Source organism: Coffea arabica, chromosome 8e (genome assembly GCF_036785885.1).
Source record: "Coffea arabica cultivar ET-39 chromosome 8e, Coffea Arabica ET-39 HiFi, whole genome shotgun sequence".
Lineage (NCBI taxonomy): Eukaryota > Viridiplantae > Streptophyta > Magnoliopsida > Gentianales > Rubiaceae > Coffea > Coffea arabica.
In genome coordinates, this window is record NC_092324.1 from 34,204,835 (window position 1) to 34,222,125 (window position 17,291).

Here is a 17,291-nt window from a genome sequence, read left to right on the forward strand (position 1 = left end):
ACCCTTTTAATACGTGTTGATACTTATATGCATACTTGCTACTGCTGCTATTTCTGCAGTCCAGCAGTGCACTACACCTCCTCTTCATGTAGGGCAGTGCAGCATTTGGAGGCACGCCACATCCACATATACTCATTCAAAGTTCAAACATCCACCTTGTCAATTGTTTTACAAACGTACTATTTGAGAAAGAATGCGTACTATTTGAGAAAGAATGCGTACTATTTGAGAAAGAATGCAAAGGTTCATGCAGCTAAAGGACAAGTCAGGGCATCAACACAGGCAGCTATGTTAATCTCAATATCTAAAATGCTATTTCATCAGACAAAAGATCCAATGTTCCATTCTTATCATCTCAAAAACAGATAGAAAATAGCTGAAATACACCCTCGAATCTTTCTATAATCTTGTTTTGATCCATTACATAAAAAACAAAGAACTCATCAGAATTTAAAAAGTCATGGATACACGATGGAGTAGTAACAACTTTTACTTGCTCTACTTGGGCTTCCAGCAATCAGCTCAACTTCTTCTACAAAAACAACTTCAACTGGAGATTACCCAAAAAAAAATCAATTACCAATGTGCATCAATAGCCAATCCTTTTTTAAGTCATCTCCGAGACCAGAAAAAGTGTCATACTTTGTCCTGTCATTCATAAGTAAGTCAATACCCTTCAACAATTGAAATCTATCCAATTCAATTTTAGATAACTCGTCTTCCACCATTTTTGTTGTAACTTTTGAGCATTCTAAATTTAAGTACTTATCCAGTGAATCTGCCATTCGTCCCAACACTTTGTAAAGTACTTGAGAGCTCGTTAGTTTTCTCTTTGTGCCACGATCATTTGTTGAAGATGAAGCTTTTGATTTTGACCGTTGTCGAGCTAGCAGTGCATTCATAACTTCATCTTCTAAAGATCGTGAATCAGTCTCAAATGATTCCTCTACATTAGCAGACTCTTCAACTTCAGTTTCAACATTAGCCTCAAAAACAGTTTGGGCACCCTCTCCATTTGCACGATCTTGTGAAAACAGTGTACAGATATCCTCCCAATTTTCAACCACAATTTTTTTTCTATAAGGAAGAATTTTTGGATTCTCACTTACTCGAGCATTCCATACATCCTCATCACGAACATCAATTCTACCTCTAGAGTAGTCCCATATTATCGCAGACCCAGAGTTACATGACTGGAGCAGTGGGTATAGGATGTCATAGTGTTTCTCCCATGTCTTGAAACGAGATATAATATTAGCCTTTGTCACAGATATATTGAGCTTATCGAATAAAGCATTCATTACTATGGTGTAGGCTGCTGTCTTCCATGCACATTTACCATCCAATTTGTTTCCTTGGTTCATTTGGTCAATAAAACAGGTGCCCATTACACGATCCATTTCAGGAGTCCAAGTGAAATACCCTTTGCCTTTCCTTTTTGACTGAGATGTTGCTTCAGATGCCATATCTGAGGCAGATATGCACCAGAAAAACATCACAATGTCATGTTCTTAAGAACATATTTAATAGCTACTGCATTATAGAACTAAAAATGAAAGGCAAATATGCACCTAGTCATGAAAGGCAATCGATCTCTAAACTTAAAAACGTGTTGGGCTGGACATTGATTTCATATCATTGAAGAGTAAATAAAGGGAAACGTCCATCAAAGGTAACTGTATTTGGTAACTGTATTTGGTAACAATGTGTGTCCTAAGGTCATCTTAGAGAGCTAGATTAAGACTTGGAAGTAAATAAAGCACATTTCACAAAATGAAAGACCAGGAAGAAGGGAAAGAGAGAAGTCGCCTTATTGAAGATTCGGGTGATTGCTGACATTTATAAACCAACAACAATTCTAAGTTCTGACTAGATAGATAAAGATGCGATATGAAAAAAATAAAATGCCATACCTTCTCTATGTACTTCAACTGCCTTAGAACTTGATCAGTAGGTATCTCCTGAAACATAAGTAAAGGAATAGGCAATTTAGAAAAGAATAGAAAATGAACAGCTTACTGAACCATATGAGAAGGGAGTTATAAAAGATTTGAGTACAACAGCCCCCAAAAACAGCAATAACAAAATACAAAATGAAAAAAATACTTTGCATTGTCTAGGGAATATCTCACTCAACCATCATAAATAATAGGAGCTAAGCTAGTTTAACAATTTAGTAGTTCCATTCAGTTGAAAATCTGTCCAATTCCACCAAGTTTTCTTGATCTTTTTTGTTATTAGTTTGCTTTTTCCACTCCTGCAATATACAAATATTATTCATTTTCATACTAAAAATACAAAAAGTTTCCCTAGCAAGTAAATTCCTCAATTTTTCCAACCCGCAATGATCAACAAGCAAAGAATATAGAAAAATAAAAAAACCCTTTTCCCATTTTTCATGCTAATTTCAAAAACACATGGAGATGAATACGCATCAGCGTCTAATAAAATATTTGACAACTACTTCACCAGCAATTGATTAATCATACAGAGGAGGCAGGGGAATAAACGTATATATTTTGAAAATTTTGTCAAATAAATTTGTTGCATATGACCTGTAGAGATTGAGCCCCGGAGATCCTGAACTGCCCTGTTGTTCACAGCAGAACTACAACTATCCCGGTATCATTTCACACCAACAGTAATCACGGTAAGAACTAGCGTATGGCTTAGTTCACATGTACCAATACGGGGACAGCAGCAAAGAAGACAACGGGAATCACCTCCAAAACAAATCTTCACCAGTTTCAGATAAGATTCATCGACCATCACTAATTAGAAAATTGAAAAATAAACCTACCTGGGACAAAACACATGCAGCATTCAATGCCTTAACCCCGTGTGGTTCTCGCTTTCCCTTTCCAAAGAAAGGGGAATAAAGGTGATTACAGCAACAATGGAGGAATGGGAAGTGTGGAGACGGAGTGACAACAATTGGATGGAGTAGGTCTCGCGATTGACAAGGTGACAGGTGGACGAGTGGCGAGAGAGGCGAAGGATGGAGGGAATGGCCAGAGAAACGGAAGGCAGGGGGGAGACGGTGGTGGGAAAGGGTTGCAGGTGGAAGCGATGGTGGAGAGCAGAGCACCTGCGGCTGAGGAAAAATGGTGAGTTAGATAGAAAGAGAGGGGTGCCGATACCCTTGACCCGATTTTAATTTTTGATCCATATTAGATCCGCATTTGGACCCGTATAATTGTGGAATTGGAATTAGAATTCTTTTGATCTGGTAAAGAATTCAATTCATGGAATTGGACTCCTATAGAATTCAGATTCAATTCTAATTCTTTGATGGGAGCAGAATCCAAAAAATGGAATTAGAATTAGGGTCCCAATTCCAATTCTAAACCCCAATTCTATAGGGAACCAAACATACCCTTAGGCTGGAGATATGTTAGACGTGATAGCTCAATGAAATAGGCTGGAGATATGTCCAAATTTCAATATGCATGACTACTAAATACTGCCAAATTTCCTCAAAATATGTTAATAAAAACAGGTAAAGAGTTGACAATTTTATGTGGAAGAGAGCTACAAAAAAATTGTAGCATAACATAGTCTCTAAAATCACTTGGTTACTCCCCCATCAATTTGTAACTAAAAGTCTGTTTGCAACCCTTAAACTCTATGCCTTCCACTTTGCACCGCAAAATTTAATATTATGTACTTTTCATGCTAAATCTTAATTTATCCTGATTTGGTCTAATTGTTCACGAAGTTCACAAAACTAACGAAATAGGCAGAATATTGTATCACTGAAATCATCTGGCATGATGCTTTCGACTAGATCAAAGTGGTTTAAGAAATTAGAATGCAAAAGTTCTAAATTTAAGTTTGAGCTGTATAGTGACAATTAGAGTAAACTTAAAGGGTAGAAAATCAAAACATACCCTTCTTAAACCTTGGGGCAGACAATAAACTAGTATTCAAAAACTAGATAGGCCAGTTCAAGAGCCACCTACGGTTTGGTAAGTTTGAATTTACCCTATATCTTGTAATGATTGTAAATGCTGCAATTATGCTTTCATTTAGAATTTATAATTTAAATACTAATAAGCTGCTATTGGAAATCAAGATCTTAAAGGCTATATTCTGATTATGGAGCTGAGTTTTATAGTGGAAGTAGAAGCTCTAGCAGCAGCTTCAATTTGTGGAGGCAGAGAGGGATTAATTTTTTATTTTGCTAGGATCCAAGCGCCGAATAAACAATTATTGAACTATCAAGTACACAACAATTTAATGGTAAACAAGATACAAGCATAAAAGATAGCCGACACACAATACTTAACGTGGTTCGACTCCACCATTGAGCCTACATCCACGGAAAGAAACTCGTTCTTTATTATGAGAGGAAAACCCTATACAAGAATATAATTTGAACCCAAACCCAACGCTTGTATACTATTTCTCATCTCCCAAGAACCCTCTCTCATGCCCCATGTATAAGGCTACATGATGCCCTTGTGTCTCCTTGTGTGTCTCTTGTGTAGTATGTCAACCCATCTATTTATAGGGGACATTATTTGATCAAAAAATTCAAATAACAATAGGAAACCAATTCTAATTCCTAGACTTATACAGAATAGGAAATAACTTCTAATCCTAAATAAAATAGAATATTCTTTGACTACTACTTCAAGTAACTAAACCAATTAGGAAACTAGTTACTTTCACACAAAACAAGAATTTTATCTAAAAGAAATTATGCCAATTTCCTAACAGATTTCGTTGAATATTATAGTTTGAGTGCAAAGTACTCTTGACCTTTTCTAAACAGAAGTTTAGAAATGGTAGGTCTGACAAACTCAAAGTACTCAAAATGGTGTTTTAAATGGTAAGTCTGACAAACTCAAAAGCTTTAGAGGGAGCAAAACTTTTGACTTGAAGTCTGCCATGGAGACGTGGCATGTTTTGGATCACTCAATTAGCTTATTGCAGTCCACATTTGGGTTTCATTAGGTTAAAGGATAATTTTGTCCTTCAGTGTTCTGGACCTAACGCATCCCCTCCCTCCATCTTCCATATCTCAATTCGAGTAATTTCTAACACCAGCAGCGTCGCTCCATCACACCACCTCCCCATTCCACTGTGGAATTTCCACACCTCCCATCTTCCCTTGTTTTCCCTTTTAAAGATCTAATTGGCCAAATATTTTTATACATCTTCCCATCAAGTGAAGTATTCTAACATAAGTCATAGAACATAGTCTGCATGCTTCTAGATGTTGTGAGGGCTCGCAAAATTTACTTATTTAATCTCCTATTTCTCTCTTATTTAATTATTTATTTGGCCTTTTACTCCGAATATTATTTTCTAAGCTCTTGAGACCTAATTACATGGAAATATAGTTTCATTATATTTTTAAAATGACTTGTTTCAAAAATTAATTTCCGGAAGCTTGTTTAGTGAAAATAGTGAACACGTCTTTGGAAATCTTGACCGATTGAGAGTACAATAAGTTTGGAATATTGGAGACATGTACAATGGACCTAAATTAGGTATTTTAATGTTTAAATACTCAAGTGATAGTTATTAGTACTATCGTTATAAGAATTTCTCGGAAGTTTCGCGTTATTGCGCTTAAATTGGAGATACGCGTTTTCACACGCGTGATTTAAATTTAGGAACTTTAAACCCTTATTTTGGGACAATTAAGAGTGAATAATATTTATATGAATATAAGTGCATTAGAGGTTTAGTGCACTAGTGAAACAAACGCGCGAGGAATCGAGCACGAAACGCACGTGTGCGCGTGCGGGAAGAAGGTTGACTTTTGGGCCATTGTGAGCCGCACATTTTAGCTTCTCTTGGAAGCTTCAATTTTGATCAAGACTCTCTCTCTCTTGAGCTCCAAACCGCCGGCCATCAAGATAGAAAAGGACCAAGTTTACTTCATCAAATCTTCATCAAACCTCTTCCAATTCACTCCAAATTCGAACTACACTTAACTAAACATTTAGAGATCCCATTAAGCTAAGAAAAGGAACTGCTATTCACAGTTGCCAAAAATTCTGACTTTGTTCACCACACAAGTAGGTAACGATCAACTACTGAAATCTTGTTTTATGGAGGTTCAATTGCGCGTATAAACTCTTGCATGCATGTGGGTAGTCTTGTTTATGGTGTAAAATGAAATGGGTGGGCTCTATGAACTCCCACCTTTGTCTTGGGGACTGATCTCATGCTTGATGATGAAATTAATGGTGGTTTAGTGCTTAAATTAGTGGATTAATGTTGTATTGTTGGTAGAAAATCAAAGGAGGTGCTTGGAGCAAAAGTGACCGTTTTACCCCTACCTTGTCCGACCACTTTTGTGCAAAATTTTGAGGTTCTAATGGCTTGTTTATGTTGTGTACATGTTATATGAGTTGTGTAGAAAATTTCATTGAAAAATAACATGATTTGGTTGGTCAAATGAGTTGATTTCCAAAGTTAGTAAAACTGGAAAATGAATCCCGTATTGCCCAGGCAGTCATCTTGTTTCATTCATACCTCTGTACTCCGATGTCGAAATTGAGTGCTGTCAGTGGCATTTGAAACTAAACATTCCCAGCTTTCCATTGGTACCAAATGCACATTCTGGTTCCACTTGAGTGAGGCACACCATTCGTTTGAAAATCACTGTCCTGTTTCATTTCTCTCCAGGAAACAGGACAGGACTTGTATCTTGATGCTAAAAAACGAGCTGTTTGTGAATAGAATTTGAAAATGATTTCTTCTGAGAAAATTCAGCTTTATGAGAGAGCTTTCCAACGCCATCAACCACACCCAATTCCAAGTTGAATTGAGTGAGTTGTGGCCAAAGTTTGAAACTGCTACAGTGATAGAATTTTCCACTTGGACAGATTTGTAACTAACAATGATTTGGGACTTGTTTTCCGAAGATTCTTGGTATAAATCACCTATCAAATGTACCTTGGACATATCTTAGATATTATCTACTGAAATGAACCGTGTTTGAGGTGTTTTATTGGCCAAACATTTTGAAAACGGAAAAACGGAAGTCCAAGACAGATTTGCCGAGGAACTTCTTGGGACTTTAGTGATTTCGTTAACCAACTTTACGAATGAATTTTCCTACAAAATTTGGTAGAGGAATAGCCCTTATATGGTAGGATAATACTGCCAAAATTTGGTGCCATTCCGAGTCCATTTCGATGTTCAATCAAAGTCCCAAAGTTGTGAATTAAACCTGGAATTTACGTAACAGTTTCACATTTTCACTAACTTTGAATTACCATATCTTGGTGCTCGAAACTCGCTTTCTCATTCCGATTGTTTTGTTATACTCTTGGATTGCAACACTAATTGATTTCCAAATTTCAAAGGTAACCTTGAACCATGCATATGATATGCCCAACTTACTTGATTTATTTGAACTGTTAGAATGTCTTGGAACCTCACTGGGTTGTGTAGCTCATCCCACGTTGTGGTTTTCTTTTACAGGGTTCGAGACCAAGGGTGCTCGTGAGTAGTACTAGATTGTTTTCTTTTGAAAACTTTAAGTTATATTATAACAGATGGCTATTGTACCCTTTTCCATTGGATTGTATTTAACCTTGAAAGCTACATAATTGTAAGTGTGAGATATTTGAAGTACTTTAATTGTGTATTGAAGTTACTTCAAATATTTCAAACTTTTGAATGATGGATTGTAGTGAGTCCTGGCGAGAGTTGGGTAGGCGTCCCGCGGATACCCTTTGGTTCGCCTTAGGGAGAAGTGGGGGCGTTACAGATGTTGTGATTAATAAGAGAGGGGTTGAACTTTGAAATGGATTTGAATTTGATTATTTTTCCTTCTTTATGTTAAACTGCAATTTGGTTCTATATCATGCAACTCGACATAAATTAATACCAACCCCTCAAAATTTTGTATCTTCAACTCCATGAACAACTAATTATGAGCTTTTTTTTTTGTTTTCACCCATTATCTCAACTTTTGGATGGAATCAATCCATTGATACAAATAGTTGATGGGAGAAAATGGAGTTATTTGAGTCCTAGAGGACTAACAGGGTGAAATGCTAATTTTTGAACACGAGATATCCATCCCACCCAATCACTATGGGTGTGTTCGTCCAATTGACACACTCTACTTTCCCCGAGTTTATTCGCTGAGAAAGTCTGTTTAAATTATTCCATTGGATAGGGGGAGTGGGAATTAGGCACAGTGCTTATGGTCCTTTACGGACACCATGAGTAGGTGAGGGTTTTGGGAATTTTGGACTGAAGGCTTAGCTTGTTGGGTTCTTTTTTCTGATTAGTTTGTTGGATTTAACATTTGGTATTCTGTACCCTAAAAAAAAAAATTTGGTATTCTGTCTTTTATCCATAGTGCCTTCCATTTTGTTTCTTATTTGACTATCTTACACTTGTTGGTCCTATCTACCCTCATCTTGTATCCCTCCGAATGCTACTGTGGTGTAATTACTAATTAATCACACTCTGACTACACTGTAGAATTCAATTCCTCCCCACTGCTAAGGACTTGGAGAACCCTCTAACCATTCCCCCCACACCTCACACATTTCCTTAATTTCTTCACTTTAATGGGCTTCTTCTCTTATTTTCTTTATCTCTTTCAATTGAAGTATGGATTCGATGATAATCTCTAGTCATGTACGGGACTCTTATATATACAAGGTTGGATTGTTTGATATCTCTAATCTTTCTTTGCTTTGTTTAAATTACTGCTGCTGTAAGTGATTATTGTTATCTCTCTGGAATTTCTACTCGTCTCCCATAATTGTTTTCTGCCATATCTATTTTCTCTAATTCTTTAAAGTCTTCGGCTGAACTCAGGGTTGATTCTTTAATGCAGAATTAATTTAGGATCATCTATTTTCTCGAAATATCTCTCTGCTAGGCACCAATAAAGCAGGGTATATCATTTCTAGCCGAAGGTGAAGGAAAAATTAATAATGGCATGGCCATACAAATGGTTTGAACTTTACTTTGCATAAATATAAGGGATAACTTCAGAAACCTGGTTTCTGACAATTTTACTGACTTCCTTTCAAGTTTTAAAAATTACACTAATTTTTCTTAAGATTAATTATTTTGTAATATTTTTATCTAACTAATAATTAAAAGGGAAAATGATCGGTTCATCATTTACATTTCACAAAAATATTCTTTTCGTCCCTTACTTTTAAAACGAAACAATTTCATCCTTGACATTTAAAAACTGAAGTTATTACATCCCTGAACCCAAATTTCAATCTGAATCAAACCACCAATCAACCTGATTACAAATTTTGGAGATGTAATTGGTAGATCACTTGGTTAACTCAACTTAATATACATGTGAAATTTAATAAACCTAGAAAGAAAAAATAAAAAATTATAACATAAAAAAGAAAAATTAATCTTTCCTATATTATCATTGTATACACTGACGGTTTTATGTACCGTCATATCATTTTAATTTAAATTTAAACATCAAATTTTATATTTATGATACACATCTAGATTCGCAATCGGATATACTAATAGTGCATGAAAAGATTTATCCAAAAAAAACTGTGTTATTCCGAGACAAAGAATGGCCTTTTATGTTAAAATTTTTATTTTTTTGGTCTAATAAATGTCATGTAAATATGATGAAGTTGACCGAGTGATCTGTCAATTCTATTTTCGAAATTTATTACTGGGTTATTGGATGGTTTGATTTAGATTGAAAATTAGGTTTATGATGTAATAGCTTTAATTTTTAAATGTCAGGGACAAATTTGCTTCATTTTAAAAGTGAGGAACAAAAAGAATATTTTTGCGAAATGTGAGGGATGAAACAGGTCATTTTCCCTAATTAAAAAGTAATATTATGAGAGAGAAAATAACATAATTTCATCATTTTCCTCATTTACTATATTATTTAGTTAATTTAATACCAACTCACACATTAAAGAAAACACAAAAATTTGTTGTTCATCATTAGAGATTAAATCATGCATGGTATTAAAAAATAGTATATCATTTTATATTTTTCACTTAATACAATATCTAAATTACTCTTTTTAATTACTGACGAATGCGGGGTATACATATGCAATTGGTTCATCCACAATCAAGTTTTACATTTATAAACTCCTAAATACACCACACGCGATTTATTGCAAGTATACGAATTGTGAGCGAGTATAGGGTATTAAGGGTCGATCCCACAAGGAAGATTGCAATTATCGGTGTTTTTCGAATTCCTTTATTATCTAGACTACCACAAATATGAAATTAATGAAAATTACACTAGAAAGTCTTCTAGAGATATGGAATTCCTTACTACTCTTGCAAATGAGATTACCGGTTAAATGAATGCTATTGTCTTGACAAGTTATGGCGTAATTTCCTAATGTATGTGAAACCTACTCTCGTAGCGAATCAACTATACTTGTAGCTAAACCATACATACTCTCGTGGTTATGAAATTAACTACAAGGTCATTTCTTCTATGAAATTACATGAAACAAGTCACTTAAGCCACATAGGTGCACCTCAACTCTCGCGAGTGTAATCCCTAGGTTTACCACTTCCTTGAATTAGTGTTAAATTCCAATTCTCATTGCAATCTTAACACCTTTAGATAATCACAACTAATGGCTAATTAATCATGATTAGAAAAGCAAAAGTGATAAATAACTTGTTCAAAATAACATCATCAACCATAACCAAGTAAACATACTAACAAGATATAGCAAGTTCAACCATAACTCTAGGCATAAACTTTAACTAAACATAAAAACAAGATCCAAGCTTGGATTATAGCTAAACATGAAATCAAATACAAGAGAGAAAGTGATAGGAGAGATGTCACCCTTGTCACATGAGCTTCAACTCTCCATCTTCGTTCCTCCAATCTTCATCCAAATCTAGCTACAAATACAAGAAAGAAAAGCTACACTAACTACTCTTTACTATCCTAACTAATGAACTAAGAAAATTCTAGGGAAAGCTACATTTTTGTTGAGTTTTTCTAGCCTTCCAAAGTTATCAAGATGTTCTCCAAAGGCCTCTATTTATAGAGGATTCAAGAGCCAAGAAGAGTTGTTTCAAGTTGTTATTTTTGACTCTTGAAACTCTCCAAGATTGCTTCTCAAAGTTTCCATGCTCATCTGATCATTTCCAACCAGAATCTTTGCAGAAAAAGTGGTCAAAAAGGTTGTGTAAAAAGGGCACAAGTTACAGAGAAAGTTTCAGCCGAAATCTACTAAAACGCGGGTAGACAATGCCGCCATTTCCCAAGTTTTGAGCCCCCATTTTGCTCTTTGCAGGTTTGCACTTTTCTGGGTAGAATTTATCCTTGCTCTGTTTTTGGTCCAACTGCAACTGATATTTTCTTCATGTTAGAGGCTGAAATAACTCTTGGGTAAAACATGAAAGCTGTAACCCTTTGAATTGGCTTTCCAATGCATCAAGAATCATCCAATTTAGAGCTCTGTGGACCGAGAAATAACCAAAATATCCTTGACTGGTCAGAACCTTGTTTCAGCTTTCGACCCTGAAATTGCACTTTTGTATTTTGACGTTTTGACTAAGAAAAAGACTGAACTGGACTTCGATGTCTCATGCCAAATGTATATCTATCTCTTAGTTTCAAAATGGTTCAAGAATCACCTCAATCCAATGCTTGTAGTTCAAGATATAGTTGAAATACCACAAGGTGTCAAAAGCTGTGAAACTTTTCTTCTTTTGTTCTTGATTACTTTTACTCTTTTGCACTTCATATTCTCTTTTAATCACTTCAAATCATCACCAATAATCCAATTATCTTCTCAAGTCACTTCATTTGATGATTGAATCCTTAAACCTACAAAAACATGAAGTTTTCACCATAAAAATCTATAGAAATGCAATTTTTACCACTTAAACCATGAAATGCATATTTTCACTAGAATCCTAGTTAATTAGCTATAAAATTAGTTAAAACACACCAAAACTAATTAATAAAATACACTAAAAACACGTAAAATATACTCTTGTCAAATACCCTCACACTTGAACCATTGCTTGTCCTCAAACAATTAGAAATACATACCAACAATGATCCAACATTTTGAAAATAAACATATGCACCTTCAACTTCATTTTCTCAAAAACAAGGTAAATGACCATTATGTAATCATTCATTAATCCTCAAATACTCATAATATCAAGTAAAGGAGAGCCAATTATACCACTATTATAACAAATTCAAGTCAATTTCTCATCCTTACCCAATTTCACAAGCGAGTCATATGGTCAATAAAATGCTTCCTAAACTCATGATCATCTCTTATTCAAACTTAAAGAGGGATTTATTCATATAACATAATTAAATATTACTCAAGTTGTGAAGTGCTTTTTGACGCGAAGATCGACATTTTTAGATGAAAATTGCCGGTTACTCAACATTTCACATCCTCAAGTTGCCTTGCCTACTCTTAATTCAAGTACCGTTTTACGCGAAAGTCAACATTTGTAGATGAAGACTCCCGGCTACTAAGTACAAGAATCATTGGAGTAGAACAACTCTAATTCTTTTTTTTTCTTTTTTCATTTTTTTCTCTTTTTTCTTTTTCTACTGTTTTCCTTCTTTCTTTTTTTTTTGAAAAATAAAGATAATAAACATTCCCTCAAAAGAATAATCATGAGAAGAGTGTTACATTTATTGATCATTTAACTTATAAAATCAAATAAATGGAAGAAATTTTATCAAATATGCAGAATGTAGGCATAATTTTCTCTACTTTACAAGATATACTGTCCTATAAATGCACAAATTATAATCACATAATAGTAATTTTCAAGTTAAATGAGAAAAGAAATTTTCAAATCACATATATTTATCTCAAAAGTAGAAGGAATTTGAACTATTAATGGTGTGAAACTTGTTACTCCTTGGATAAAATTGAAAAAAAGTTGAAACTTTTTGGGGTAATCTTGCAATTTTAGACAAGATTTTGGAAAAATTTTGACAGAGTTTCACCTAAAAGTGGATGAAACTCCCTGCCAGCAAATCCAAAATAGACAACATTCAAGTGCAGTTTATATTCCAAACATCAAGTCCAAGCAATAAACACAAAAAATACTACAAGTACCACACATTCAAAAACTTGATGTGCGCGGGGTATACATATCAATTTAACTCATCCACAATCAAATTTTACATTAATAAATGCCAAAATACGCACACGCGATTTATCGCGATTATACGAATCGTGAGCGAGTATAGGATATTAAAGGTCGATCCTACAGGGAAGAGTGACAATTACCGGTGTCTTTCGAATTCCTTTATTATTTAGACTATCACAAGTATAATAAAATAAATCTACACTATAAAAGTGATAAAAATACACTAGAAAGCTCCTAGAGGTATGGAATTCCTTACTACTCTTGCAAATGAAGTTACTGGTTAAGTGAATGCTATTATCTTGGCTAGTTATGGCGTAATTTCCTAATGTATGTGAAACCTACTCTCGTAGCGAATCAACTATACTTGTAGCTAAACTATACCTACTCTCGTGGTTATGAAATTAACTACAAACTCATTTCTTCTATAAAATTACATGAAACAAGTCACTTAAGCCACATAGGTGCACCTCTACTTTCGTGAGTGTACTCCCAAGGTTCACCACTTCCTTGAACTAGTGTTAAATTTCAATTCTCATTGCAAACTTAACACCTTTAGATAATCACAACTAATGGCCAGTTAATCATGATTAGAAAAGCAAAAGTGATAAATAATTTACTCAAAATAACATCATCAAATAACCAAGTAAACATCAATAACAAGATATAGCAAGTTCAACCATAACTCTAGGCATAAACTTTAACTAAACATAAAAACAAGATCCAAACTTGTATTATAGATAAACATGAAATCAAATACAAGAGAGAAAGTGATAGGAGAGATGTCACCCTTTTCACATGAGCTTCAACTCTCCATCTTTGCTCCTCCAATCTTCATCCAAATCTAGTTACAAATACAAGAATGAAAAGCTACACTAACTTCTCTATACTACCCTAACTAATGAACTAAGGAAATTCTAGTGAAAGCTACATTTTTGGTGAGTTTCTCTAGCCTTCCAAAGTTATCAAAATGTTCTCCAAAGGACTCTATTTATAGAGGATTCAAGAGCCAAGAAGAGTTGTTTCTAGTTGTTATTTTTGACTCTTGAAACTCTCCAAGATTGTTTCTCAAAGTTTCCAAACTTATCTGATCATTTCCAACCGGAATCTTTGCAGAAAAAGTGGTCAGAAAGGTTGTGTGAAAAGAGCATAAGATACAGAGCAAGTTGCAGCCAAAATCTACTAACACGCACGTACAAAACGCGGCCATTTCCCGCATTTTAGGCCCTGTTTTGCTCTTTGCAGGTTTGCACTTTTTTAGGCAAAATTCAACCTTGCTCTATTTTTTGTCTAATTTCAACTGATATTTTCTTGATATTAGAGGCTGAAATAACTCTTGAGTAAAATATCAAAGTTGTAGTCCTTTGAGTTAGCTTTCCAATGCATCAAGAATCATCCAATTTGGAGCTCTGTGAACCGAGAATTGACCAAAATATCCTTGACTAGTCAGAACCTTGTTTCAGCTTTCGACCCTGAAATTGCACTTTTGTATTTCGACGTTTTGACTAGGAAAAAGACTGAACTGGACTTTGATGTCTCATGCCAAATGTATATCTATCTCTTAGTTTCAAAATGGTTCAAGAATCACCTCAATCCAATGCTTGTAGTTCAAGATATAGTTGAAATACCACAAGGTGTCAAAAGCTGTGAAACTTTTTTTCTTTTGTTCTTGATTGCTTTTACTCTTTTGCACTTCATATTCTCTTTTAATCACTTCAAATCATCACCAATAATCCAATTATCTTCTCAAGTCACTCCATTTATGATTGAATCCTTAAACCTACAAAAACATGAAGTTTTCACCATAAAAATCTATAGAAATGCAATTTTTACCACTTAAACCATGAAATGCATATTTTCACTAGAATCCTAGTTAATTAGTTATAAAAGTAGTTAAAACACACCAAAACTAATTAATAAAACACACTAAAAATACGTAAAATATACTCTTGTCAAATACGCTCACACTTGAACCATTACTTGTCCTCAAGCAATTAGAAATACAAACCAACAATGATCCAACATTTTGAAAATAAACATATGTGCACCTTCAACTTCATTTTCTTAAAAACAAGATAAATGACCATTATACAATCATTAATTAATTCTCAAGTACTCATAATATTAAGTGAAGGAGAGCCAATTATAACTCTATTATAACAAATTCAAGTCAATTTTTCATCCTTACCGAATTTCACAAGCAAGTGAGTCATATGGTCAATAAAATGCTTCTTAAGCTCATGATCATCTCTTATTCAAACTTAAAGAGGCATGTATTCATATAACATAATTAAATATTACTCAAGTTGTGAACGTGCCTTTTGATGCGAAGATCGACATTTTTAGATGAAGATCGCTGGTTATTCAACACTTCACATCCTCAAGTTGCCTTGCCTACTCTTAATTCAAGCACCGTTTTACGCGAAAGTCAACATTTGTAGACGAAAACTCCCAGTTATTAAGTACAAGAACCATTGGAGTATAACAACTCTTATTCTTTTTTCTTTATTTTCTCTTTTTTTCTTTTTTCTTTTTCTACTTGTTTCCTTCTTTCTTTTTTTTTTTTAAACAAAGATAATAAAAATTCCCTCAAAAGAATTATCATGAGAAGAGTGTTACATTTATTGACCATATTAATCATTTAACTTATAAAATCAAATAAAGGGAAGAAATTTTATCAAATATGCAAAATGTAGGCATAATTTTCTCCATTTTACAAGATATACTTTCCTATAAATGCACAAATTATAATCACATAATAGTCATTTCCAAGTTAAATGAGAAAAGAAATTTTCAAATCACATATATTTATCTCAAAAGTAGAAGGAATTTGAACTACTAATGGTGTGGAGCTTGTTACCCCTTGGATAAAATTGAAAAAATGTTGAAACTTTTTGGGGTAATCTTGCAATTTTAGACAAGATTTTGGAAATACTACAAGTACCACACATTCAAAAACTTGACGTGCGCGGGGTATACATATCAATTTAGCTCATTCACAATTAAGTTTTACATTTATAAATTTCAAAATACCCCCATGCGATTTATCGCAAGTATACAAATCGTAAGCGAGTATAGGGTATTAAGGGTCGATCCCACAGGGAAGAGTGACAATTACCGGTGTTTTTCGAATTCCTTTATTATTTAGACTATTACAAGTATAAGAAAATAAATCTACACTATAAAAGTGATAAAAATACACTAGAAAGCTCCTAGAGGTATGGAATTCCTTACTACTCTTGCAAATGAAGTTACCGGTTAAGTGAATGCTATTATCTTGGCTAGTTATGGCATAATTTTCTAATGTATGTGAAACTTACTCTCGTAGCGAATAAATTATACTTGTAGCTAAACCATACCTACTCTCATGGTTATAAAATTAACTACAAGCTCATTTCTTCTATGAAATTACATGAAACAAGTCACTTAAGCCACATAAGTGCACCTCTACTCTCATGAGTGTACTCCATAGGTTACCACTTCCTTGAACTAGTGTTAAATTCCAATTCTCATTGCACACTTAACACCTTTAGATAATCACACCTTTATAAAATTAACTACAAGCTCATTTCTTCTATGAAATTACATGAAACAAGTCACTTAAGCCACATAAGTGCATCTCTACTCTCATGAGTGTACTCCATAGGTTTACCACTTCCTTGAACTAGTGTTAAATTCCAATTCTAATTGCAAACTTAACACCTTTAGATAATCACAACTAATGGCCAGTTAATCATGATTAGAAAATCAAAAGTGATAAATAACTTGCTCAAAATAATATCATCAACCATAACCAAGTAAACACACTAACAAGATATAGCAAGTTCAACCATAACTCTAGGCATAAACTTTAATTAAACAAAAAACAAGATCCAAGCTTGTATTATAGCTAAACATGAAATCAAATACAAGAGAGAAAGTGATAGGAGAGATATCACCCTTGTCACATGAGGTTCAACTCTTCATCTTTGCTCCTTCAATCTTCATCCAAATCTAGCTACAAATACAAGAAGGAAAAGCTACACTAAGTACTCTATACTATCCTAACTAATGAACTAAGGAAATTCTAATGAAAGCTACATTTTTGGTGAGTTTCTCTAGCCTCCAAAGTTATCAAAATGTTCTCCAAAGGCCTCTATTTATAGAGGATTCAAGAGCCAAGAAGGGTTGTTTCTAGTTGCTATTTT

The 17,291-nt window shown here is 34.2% G+C and overlaps 1 protein-coding gene across 3 annotated transcripts; it reads right to left on the bottom strand.

The window, feature by feature from the left end:
* Positions 1-291: 291 nt before the first annotated feature.
* On the bottom strand, positions 292-3,400 carry LOC113703552 (uncharacterized). 3 transcript variants are annotated; one of them, XM_027224950.2, is made up of 4 exons: positions 2,801-3,400; positions 2,556-2,736; positions 1,914-1,961; positions 292-1,468 (listed from the first exon to the last, which is right to left on the bottom strand). In XM_027224950.2, exon 4 carries the CDS (start codon positions 1,464-1,466, stop codon positions 573-575), a length of 894 nt encoding a protein of 297 aa, XP_027080751.1. In that variant the 5' UTR covers positions 1,467-1,468; positions 1,914-1,961; positions 2,556-2,736; positions 2,801-3,400; the 3' UTR covers positions 292-572. The 3 variants fall into 3 exon arrangements, with proteins under 3 accessions (XP_027080751.1, XP_071916694.1, XP_071916693.1); XM_072060593.1 differs by having other exon boundaries at positions 292-1,961; positions 2,556-2,723; XM_072060592.1 differs by having other exon boundaries at positions 292-1,961.
* Between the last annotated feature and the right edge of the window lie 13,891 nt (positions 3,401-17,291).